Source organism: Solea solea, chromosome 7, assembly GCF_958295425.1.
Source record: "Solea solea chromosome 7, fSolSol10.1, whole genome shotgun sequence".
Taxonomy (NCBI): Eukaryota; Metazoa; Chordata; class Actinopteri; order Pleuronectiformes; family Soleidae; genus Solea; species Solea solea.
In genome coordinates, this window is record NC_081140.1 from 1,968,323 (window position 1) to 1,979,859 (window position 11,537).

At 40.1% G+C, this 11,537-nt stretch overlaps 1 protein-coding gene and 1 long non-coding RNA gene across 2 annotated transcripts; one reads left to right on the top strand and one right to left on the bottom strand.

Annotated features, from left to right (window-relative positions):
* Positions 1-4,437: 4,437 nt before the first annotated feature.
* On the top strand, positions 4,438-5,238 carry LOC131462825 (vomeronasal type-2 receptor 26-like; the record flags this gene model as incomplete). Its single annotated transcript, XM_058634360.1, has 1 exon — positions 4,438-5,238. A coding segment is annotated over one exon (801 nt), but the record flags the coding sequence as incomplete, so codon positions are not given.
* A 2,312-nt stretch (positions 5,239-7,550) lies between these two features.
* On the bottom strand, positions 7,551-8,428 carry LOC131462460 (uncharacterized). Its single transcript, XR_009240884.1, has 3 exons — positions 8,372-8,428; positions 7,972-8,061; positions 7,551-7,687 (listed from the first exon to the last, which is right to left on the bottom strand). It is a non-coding gene; the product is annotated as an uncharacterized LOC131462460 (long non-coding RNA).
* Positions 8,429-11,537: the final 3,109 nt, after the last annotated feature.

Sequence of the window (11,537 nt, forward strand, 5' to 3'; positions counted from 1 at the left end):
CCCCTTGTACTTTGCCCACAACATATGCCACATTCCTTCCTCTTTTCCACAAGGCCCCATCATCCACAAAGAGTGACCTACCTATCTCCTCTGGTACTTTTGAGAACACATCATTGATCATTACTGTAAAGAGTAAAGGGCTAATCACACTCCCTTGAGGGGTCCCATTCTCTACTTCATACTGCCTTGACAGCTCTACCCCGACTCGTACCTGTATTTTTCTTCCCAGCAAGAAGTCCTTAATCTAGTTGTACACCCTTCCTCGTATACCCATCTTGCACAGCTTTATTAATAATCCTTCCTTCCACATCCCTGGGGAGGTTGGTCTTGAGTTATTTATTGCCCTTCTGCCATAGTAAATGGTTTGTCAATTGCTTCCCCCGTTTCTCTCCTCCTGTCTAGCACACCTGGATACTGATTCATTGTTTTCTCTCTCCTCCTCCTCTGCTGACCTTAAAATTCCTGAGGTTATGTTCTCATTTATCTCCTCTATATCTCCTGAAACATCCACTCTTGTCAGTTCTTCCTCACTCAACTCCTGAAACAGATCCCATTTTGCCTTAGCGTATACCCACTTTGGGATTTGTCCACTCGCATTTACTTCCATTCTCTCTCTTACCGAACATGTCACTACCTACAGTCGAGTCCGCACAGACTTCCCAACTACTAACACTCGCAATGGCACTTGACACTAGTGACTCATTAGCTGACTCATTACCTGTAGCTGTGTTCACCCTCGTTCCTCTCCCATCATTTATACATACCAAGTTCCTTTCATCCATCAACTCTTCAACTACTTTCCCATTTGAATTAGTTGTATGTATTAGTTGTATTGTATTGTATGCCCCCCCAAACTGAGCTATGGGCATTGAAATCTGCACACCATATTATTTTTTGACTGTTTTGCCCTAGTATTGCCAGTAATTTATCCAGCTCCAACCTTTTACATGGGTTATAATATTTAATTAAAACCACCTTCTCCTCTTATATATTTATCCTCCACTATATACTCCTGATCCTCCCCCTTTTCCAGCACCCTATATGGAACACCCCCCCATCATTTCTGTCTCTCCTTATCACTGTATACCTATGTACCACAAAGTTTAACCTTGGTTTTAGCCATGTTTCTTGCACACATACTATGTCTGGTCTTATCGCCATTTCCTTGATACATTGCTTAAACTCCTGTCCATTTGCCAGCAAGCAAAAGAATTACCATGATCAATATCAACCCACACATGTTGCATCCTGGCTCGACTGATTTGTGAGGTTCTCCCTCACTTCTTCCCATGTCAGTCCCACTAATCCCAAATGGTTCACTGCTGCTTTAACGATGAGCTGGATTTTAACACTTTTTGATTTCACTTCGGCTGTACTATTGATCACTCCTGTTATGAACGTCACTAAGTCTCTTTTCTTCACATACATCCTGTCATCTGCCCTTAGCTGTGTTTCTTGCGTTTCCACAGCTCTTTGCTCATTTCTATTTTGATTCTGTGTTCTTGATACACTCACAGCTTCTGCTTAGGTGATTCTTCTCTCAACTCTTATTTTTTGGATATTTGATTCCCTTCTCATGGTCTCACACCCACCATATGCTACACTATGAGCTCCCCCACAGCTACAGCATTTAGGCTGCACCCCTTGTCCGCACTTCCCATACTCATGGTCACCCCCACATCTTGCACACCTCCTCTTCTCTTTGCAGTTCTTGGCTATATGTCCAAACCTTTGACAATTAAAACATCTTAATGGTTTTGGCACATATGCTGTCACTGGGAAACTCACAAACCCCAGGAACACTCTCTTAAGCACATTCTCGCCTTCAAACTCAATCATCACTGTTTCACTATCTTTGTTCACTCCATTTTTTGTCGTCTTTAGCCTTTGCGCTTCTTTTACTTTTCCACCTTTGATGCTTTTCTTTAACTCCTCCATTCTTTCATTCATAGGCACTCCCGTTATTACTCCTTTGCACCCTCCTCCATTTTGTGTTCCCACCCTTCTGGTGCTGATCAACTTGTTGTTCCATATCTCTTTTAAACTAAATGCTTTATCAATTTGTTCTTCACTATTACACCTCACCAACAGATTGCCATCTCTTAGTACCTTTGCATAATGTATTTCTCCTATTTTAATAGCCAGGTTTGTTGTCAGCATGAATAGATTTATTTTCTTTATTTTTTCCTGTCCCTTTTCATCAAAACTTATTATAGCAATACACTTCTCCAGTCTCACTGTTTGTGATTGCTCAACCCTCACTTCTTCACTCTCATTATGCTCATCACCGTCCCTTCTTAATCTCTTCTTCCCTTTTGCTTGGCTGCGTTGGTTCATACCCTTATATCCTCTCCACTCTCCCTCATTGTCCCCCTCGCTCCCTTCACCAACTTCCATTCCTGCCCAGCTGCCTATCTCTGAGTCATTATCGGAGCAGTCATGCTTGAATTTCAACTTGAATTTCCTCGATCGCTGCCACCTATCGCCTCCGCCATTTCTGACGGAAAGAGTTTGATCCAGAGTCGTACACAGATACCGTACCGGACCTTACAGGTCATTGGCCGATATCCACCCGACCACTCAATCCAACTCCTCCTGCTCCCACACTCCCTCAAACTACTTTGATATGTTGTTAAATCACTTGCTATTCCAAAAAACTCGCTTTCTGCCTACAACCGACCGCCAATACCACTCTCAAACATCCAGCTCCTCCTCCCTATTACCTTCCTCTTTTATCTCTTTCCTCTCTCCTCCGGCCTTGTCCGTGACCCCTCTTCCGGCTCCGCCCACCTCGATCGCTGATTGGATCTCCACAGGTAAGTAAACTTACATTCAAATATTACGTTTTTTGTCTTCTTTGAACACAGACATATACATTGTTACCAGACAACAAGAAAATAAACACAAATGAAAAAATAAACAATGAGTACTTTTATGCATATTTACTATAGGGTTACCTATGTATATATATATACATATATATGTATATATATATATACATATATGTGTATATATATATACACACACACACATATATATACATATATATGTATAAAATGTTCTGTTATATGATCATGTTATAATCATTTTGACTTTTTAGTACAGTAGGTATTGGAGTGTTTAGTGTTCACACATACTGTATGAAGTGTGTTATTTAAACAGTGTTTCTCACCTATTTGGTTTTGTTTTCATGCCTCATGATCTTTGTCAGATGTGACATTGTTATTTAAGATATCAGTCAGTCTGGAAGTGCAACCATTCTCGTAAACATGATATCATTGGGGAATACTGTTGAATTTTGGCACAAATACTCACTGACTCAAAATAAAATCCCTTTTAAAGTTAACATGGGCATTGTAATTTGTAAATCTGAAGCAAACAACCACCCGACAGTAATTGTAGTTTTCTTTCTGTGTCTGATTCTCACATCCAAAGCTTGTGTATTACTTGGAAAAAGTTAATTTTACCACAACATTTGGTGATCAAGTGTCATTTGATGAAAATGGTGATGCCTTACCAATGTATGACATCATGAACTGGGTGTGGCTCCCTGATGGAAGAACTAAAGTTCAGAGAGTGGGTGAGGTTAAGAGATCAGCCTTCAAAGGTGAAGAACTCACACTGAATGAAGACAAAATCTTCTGGAACTTTGAGTCCAAACAGGTAACTTCTTATAGTTTTTACACTATCTCTTTGCTGCACTCTTTGGTCTAGATTCATAGTATTCTTCTGAGTTTGCAGAGGTTTGCTATGGTCCATCTGTTATACATGATGTTATCCACCCATGTGCGTGATGGTACTGGCAAACCTTTATTGGAAATATGTGTGCACCCCTACATAATTTAAATCTAGTTGGTGGAACACTCCTGTTTTGTACACAACCCAGTCTTTCAAAGAATACACTTACATGCAAATGGGGATGATCTCCTGGTGAGAAACTACTGCTTTAGTGATGTGAGCTCAATTGGACACAAGACTGACACAGACCCTTTTTTTGTGAATGGAACATCTGCCATGGACAAACAACCGGAAATCCATAGAAAGTCTCTGCAGACATGGAACATGGAAGAGTATGGAGAGGCCCATGTAGGATATAATAAGAGATACTAATATTTCTCCACACAGCCTCCTCGGTCAGTGTGCAGTGAGAGTTGTCCTCCAGGTACCCGCATGGCCAGAAAGAAGGGGGAACCTGAGTGTTGCTTTGACTGTGTCCCTTGTTCTGAGGGAAAGATCAGCAATACAACTGGTGAGTGTAAACTTTTAAACGCCACAGTTCAGAGACCTTGTATAAACATGTATCTCATCACTTTCCCTTTTTTCTCAGACTCCATGGAGTGCACCAGCTGTCCAGAAGATTTCTGGTCCAGCCCCCAGCGTGACCACTGTGTTCCTAAGAAAACAGAGTTCCTCTCCTACCATGAGCCTCTGGGTATCTGCTTGACAACCACCTCACTGTTGGGCACATTTATTTGTGTTGTTGTTCTGGGCATCTTCATCCATCATCGCAGCACACCTATAGTTCGTGCCAACAATTCAGAACTCAGTTTCCAACTCTTGCTGTCACTTAAGTTATGTTTCTTGTGTTCATTGCTCTTCATTGGGCGACCCAGATCATGGACTTGCCAACTAAGACATGCAGCATTTGGCATCAGCTTTGTGCTTTGTGTCTCATGTATCCTGGTGAAAACCATGGTGGTTCTGGCTGTGTTCAGGGCTTCCAAACCAGGAGGTGAGTCCATTCTCAAGTGGTTTGGTGCTGTGCAGCAGAGAGGGACAGTTCTGGTTCTGACTTCTGTTCAAGCAGCAATCTGCACTGTCTGGCTTGTCTCTGCTTCACCAGTGCCTCATAAAAACACCCAGTATCACAGTGACAAGATAGTTTATGAGTGTGCAGTTGGCTCCACAGTTGGTTTTGCAGTTTTACTTGGTTATATTGGTTTACTGGCTGTCCTCAGTTGTTTGTTAGCTTTTCTAGCAAGGAATCTTCCAGACAGTTTCAATGAGGCCAAACTCATCACTTTCAGCATGTTGATCTTCTGTGCAGTGTGGGTGGCCTTTGTCCCTGCTTACATCAGCTCACCAGGCAAATATGCAGATGCAGTGGAGGTATTTGCTATCCTGGCCTCCAGTTTTGGCCTCTTGGTGGCACTGTTCGGACCCAAATGTTACATCATCCTGTTCAGACCAGAGAGAAACACAAAGAAAGCTATCATGGGTCGAGGCCCCACAAAGTAACAATGTCTCTCTTTTGTGTTTTTGTGTATATCATTGAGTTGTATTCATCAGATCATAATATGAACAATAAAGATATTAAAAAAATACCTATGAATCATGTTAATTGTTTATTTTGCCTTTTTAGTATTATTTCATCTTCATTATATCATATCACTTTTTATAGACCTGCTAAATGTGGGTCCACAGTTGTAAATTGTTGTGTAGCTTTACTCAATTAGACCCAATGGAAAATTAGACTTACCCACAGTAGACCAAAGCAGCAGTAAAACAACCTCAGTTAATCTGGCTAATTTTCTGTGGTCTCCTCAAGATGGTTTCTGTTATTTTCCATGTTTGCTCCAAGGGTAAAAACACTGCAGTATCTTAGTAGTAAATCTGTTTGTGGTGTGTGTGACTGGGAGCCTTGAGACTTTTGATCAGACTAACAGTTTGTTGAATTCTTAGCTTACCCTAACCCAACACGTGTCTATGAGTGCAGCATCATAAACTTGTCTCAAAACCGTTACAAATCAATTTCTGGCAGTACTTCTAACTGTTGTTTTTTTTTTTTACACTAACCTCATTCTTTCTCTTCCCCAGTTTGTGCTGTTCCTCTCTGTTCTCATTCTGCAGGTATCTGTGACTCCTGGAATGCAGGATCCAGTCCCAATATTTTCTGTGGCTGTCTCATAGTGAGGTGATTGGTGTCAATTTCAAAAGATATTTTTATATCACTGGGGGTTTTGTTTTGAAATACAGGTTTAATAAAAAAAGTGATTATGACTACATGACTATGTACACCTGATGAATGTGACTAAAGTCCATGCCAGCAACACATGTTTACCATGCTCAGCAGGCAATTGTAATTTCTGAGATCAAGTGACAGAGATGATAGAAACAATAAGAAATGATGAATGACCTATTCCAATTAGTTGATAGTAATAACATAACCTGGGACCTGCTTGCATGCCTTAAGCTGGGAACACAATGTTTTTTGCCTGATTTTACCATGATTCACAGTTGGGCAGAGTTTGCACCTATCAGCACTAGTTGGAGAAAGTGGGCATGGCTAGTTAACAAAGAAATCTCTTTGTGTGTGAGGGATAAAGATTTGGATCAGCAAATATGTGAGGGTAAGAGACCAACCTTATCAGTTTGAATTTTTTGAGCTGACTATGGAAGCAAACAGGTAGTGTTTACAGGGTACAGACCCAACTGCAAACGTGTCAACGGTCAATGAAAAAGAGAAGATAGGACATGGGAAATTGAGTCAAAAGACAAAGACAACAGGAAGTAGTGGGAATATCAAAACTACAATGGCAAAATTAGTTTACCCTTCAAACTGTTGCTTTGTATACATGGTTGCTCTCGTCGTTAAATGTGTGATCCCCAGTCTTTCAGTCATCATAAAAAATCTGCTGAAAGAAGTCGGTTATTATTATAATAATAATACATTTTATTTTCAAGCGCTTTTCTAAATGATCAAAGACACCTTACAGAACATAAAAGCAACTAAAACAACATCAAATAGTAAAAATCACAGAGAAAAACAAAACAAAAACACAATGGACTGAGCTAAACATTAAAAGCAATTAATGTGTAATCCAAGTCCATTTTCAAAATCAGAAAAGACTGAGTTGTGTAATGCATCCGCAATAATAATAATCACTATCCCTCCTCTTCATGAGAACAAACCATCTCAACCTTGCCTCTCTTACGTTATCTGCAAAATGTTCGGCCTCAGTTGTCAATATGCACATTTTTAATCCTGTCTATCCTGATCATTCCCGTCGAATATTTCAGCATCTTTAGCTCTGCTACCTTCAGTTACGCAGTCTGTCTTTTAGACCGTGCCACTGAAAGGAATACATCATACCCTCTAACAAATGATGTGCTGGCTCAACGTAAAAAATTGATGTAACAATTTGCATGGATATTTTTGAGTTATTTCAACTTAGCTAGTTTTGGTACATGTCACAAAACTTAGTTAGGCCAACTCAATTATTTTAGTACAAGCAACATGATTTGCCTCTTCCTCTACAAGCTTATTTAAACCAACTTAATTTTAATTGTGTTAAAATTACTCCTTTTAGTTATTCTGACTTATTTCTTTTTCTTTCATTCTACTCAGAAATGTCCATGCAAATTGTTACCTTATTTTTTTTTAGTACAATAACTTATTTATCTAAGTCAGAATTAAATCACACATTGAAATTCCAGTTTTGTGGTCTAACTGTTTATTTAAACACCAGTCAGTATCTTGCTTACAGTAACAGGACTGAGTGTATACATTTTAATAGTAACCAAAAATGTAGCCTTCATAAAATAAATCAGGAAACTTATCAGCCCCATTAGCAAGGCACAGGCTCTGGGAACTTCCACATCCGTTAGGACCTCTGTTCCCTCCAGGACGATCTTTGCACAGGCTGCAGGTATACCACCTCGTGTTGTGACAATCCCCATCACCATCCTGGTAGATCAGAATCAATATTAATGTTTTAAGGGTTTGTAGTCGGAAAATTCCACATAGACACATAGTTTTTATGTAATTATGTTCCTGCTGTTTTTTGTTTAATTGTACAACACATTACATAGCACCACAGTTATCTACTAAAAACATTCACATTTATGTCCATAGATTGCACCACTGTGGGTCCCCTAGGGGAGAGTAGCTGCACTGCTCTGCTCATGCGCAGCTCTGTAATAAACACACTCTGTCTCTGTGAACCAAAAGTATAGTGGTGTCTGATTTACCTCCTCTTTGAAGAGGTCGTCCTCCTTTTACCTAAGGTACACCATTAAGCCACGGATGGCAACCTCCCTCCTTGCCTCCACAGAATGGTCCTGTGAATAAGAAAAAAGAATGTTGAACAGGAAGATGTGTTTTTGATAATTGCATAAAAATGAAGTTTATAAAGCCTAAAGTATACCATCTCACCTGTAATTTAGTTTTAAGTTATATTTTTTCCTTAGGCAAAGCCATAAACAATGATCTGAAATGATATTCCCTTTTATGTATTAGACTTGTAAACATCTAGAAGACAATAAACAATCTTACAAGTTATGTTAAATTGCATTTCTGGTCACTTGTACAATCATGTTAAAAAATCTGACAACACCTATTTGGAAGTAACTTTAAATTATTTATTCACACCTGTAGGAGGATGTTCTGTAAGTGCTGAATCTTGGCTGGATGAGACATCGGGGTGTCTGTAAGAAAAAAGACATCATTTTAGTTTAACATTAACATTATGTATCAGAGGGGAATATTGACATTGATAATTACCAGTGATATGGTAGAGACTTTTCATCAACTTTGCAAATATTAACTTGCATGGAATAAGAATTTGCACTGGTTATTATGTCTCTAATCATTAGCTTTCACATTACACATTGTATACATTGTATTTCTTCTTTTTGTCAAAACTGGACACCTGCAAATCTGAGCATCCACATATCTTCTTTTTAGTTTGACTAAATGTTTGAATCCTTTATTTCTATGGCAAATACATTTAATATAAAATAACATTTTCATCCTCTTAAGGTTTCCCATTGAAACATAATTTAATAAGGCAAATCTACAAATATCAAAAAATTACATGATAACAGCCTTCTGAATTTAGGTCATTCAGAAGGCTGTGGTGCCTACAACTTGGGCAACTTAAGTACAGTAAAAGATTTTTAACTGTTTTTGACTATTCAAGATGAAATACAAGAGAAAATGCACGCAAACTACTGCAAAGAAATGGGCAGTGGGCAATTGCACACTTGTGCTGTTATAACAACTAGCTTAATAATGGTATGACCACTGCTGTGGCATCTCAACAATATTCGCTTTGTCGACAGGGTTTTTTAGACTGCACTTGCTGCTCCAACGGCTGACTAACAAACCGAATGTGTGCTCAGTCACCTACAATGGCCGAGCCCATGAAGCTATTGCTGCTCAAACCTTCAACACTACAACAAATTTTAAATATTTTTTAAAGAAACAAAGTTAAACTACTGAAAACCATTGCCAATTAAAACCTGTCACCATAAAACAAAACCTAACAAACACTAATGTCAGACTGAATTATTAGAATTACTGCTAGCTTACACATTACCACTGCTGACCGAGAAAAAGCATCTTGTGTTGTGTAAAACGATTTCTTGAACTGTCTGCTGATGCAGTTATTAGCTGTTGTGAATAAAACAAGTCAAAATTGTACTCACCAAGCGGTAAAGTTTGCAAACCGCGTTTCTCCAACTCAGTCTGTCTTCGAACTTTATGCTTCCAACAGGCATGGTCTGTTCGTGCCAAACATGTCCGGGCAGGTCAGCCTTGTACTCAGCTTTTTAACAAACTTGGACACGGATTTTAAAGTTGTGCTAACTCAATACACCTCTATGTTAAGTTAAGGCAGAAATATTTGTTGAAAATTCATGTTTTATTGAGTTAAAACTATTTTATTTATTTTCATTTAGACCAACTTATTTAATTAAGTTATGAACTCATTATAATGTATACACTTAACAAACTTGTTTTTTTATACAGAAAAAGCTCTTGATTTTGAGCTATACTAACTAACCCCATGAATCATTTCTTAGAGTATTGTAGGTCTCACTACCATCTTGTAGACCTTCTCTTCCACTTTTACTGCTATCCCCCACATCCCTGCCTGCACGCTCTTCTTCCCTTTCTTGTGCACTGTCCATTGCATTGGATGGTTGACCCCAGGTATTAAAGGTGACATCAAATGCTTGTATCGCACATATATGTTAGTTATGGAGGTCTACTTACATATATTAACTTGTTTTCATGGTTAAAAACCTCCTAATCGCTGCAAACGAGCCGATCAAAATATCTCCTCACTGACGCTCTCGTCAGCCGCACTGTTTCAGACCAAAATCACACCCCCAGAACGTGGACTGTGTTGTGATTGGCCAGCCAACGAGAGCTTTCCCACTGTCCTGGGAAAGCCTAGGCCAGCTCTCAGATACACAGCTCCCCCTCTGGCACGGTGGATGCTCTGCATCTCAGCAGCTACAACGAGAGTAGTTCTTCTTCTTCTGCGGTTGAATGTACGCAACCGGATGTGCCCGGACTCGTGCCAGCACCAGGAGGCGCTATGGTGGTGAGGGGAGTGGTGAGGTTTTCTGATGACAACATCAACATACGGAAGTGCCGATCCGCTTCGCAGAGCCCAGGAAAACAATAAAACCCTATTTTCTCAGCAGTGGCTGAACTGTTTGTTCTGAAACTTTAGGGTTTCATAAACGAGGTAATGACGCAGATACACACACAAACACAGCGTTAATTGAAGCTTCCGGTCTATGTCGCCTTTAAAACTCAACTACCACCTCTACCTCTACTTCTTACCTCTTCACTGTAGCACCTGTCTTCATCTCACTGTCATTCCCCAACAGGTATTTTGTCTGTCTCCCACTAACCTTCATTGATCTTCCTCTCAGTGCATACCACCCCACCCCCCGGCTCTCTTCAAGCTGCCCTCTACTCTCACCACACATACAGTACCATCTGCAAACAACATAGTCTACAGACTCCTGTCTGACCTCATCAGTCAACCTGTCCATCACCAAAGCTGATCCCTGATGTAAACCCACTGTCACCCTCAAACATGTCCTGCACCACCTTCACATGCTTCTCTGCCACTCTCAACTGCCTCATACAATACCACAGTTCCTCTCTGGACATCTGATCATAAGCTTTCTCTAGATCCACAAAGATCACACAGATCCTCCTGGTCTTCTCTATACTTCTCCATCAACACTCTCCAAGTTAACATCACATCTGTGCTACTCTTTCTTGGCATGAACCCATACTGCTGCTTGCTGATCTTCACTTCTTTCCTTGACTGAACTCAATCAAGTCTTTCCCACATCTTCATGGGGTGGATGATCAACTTTTTTATCTAATTACTACAGCTATGCACATCCTTGTTCTTTAAGGTCTGTTCCACTACAATTCTTTTCAATTTCTCATTTTCTTGCTCTCCAGGATTGTGTGAAACAATCTGGTTAAAAAGTCCACTGCTCTTTCCTAGACATCTCAATACCTCCACAGGTATGTCATCTGTGCTGGAACACCTCCACCCCCCCTTCCCCCTCCCCGGTGCAGATTGTCTCGAGTTCTCAATTGTAAAGTGTTTTATGTGTGCCTATGTGCTGAGGTTTTTTTCTGTTCCCACGCTGTACTCCTCCACAGGAGCATAGCATGGGAGCTGCTCTTTTTTTCCTCCTCCCTCCCTTTGTCTCTTCCATTTTCTCCCCCCTTTTATATTAGCACCAGTCATCCTGTCGGGTCTGTCTCTGTATTGTCT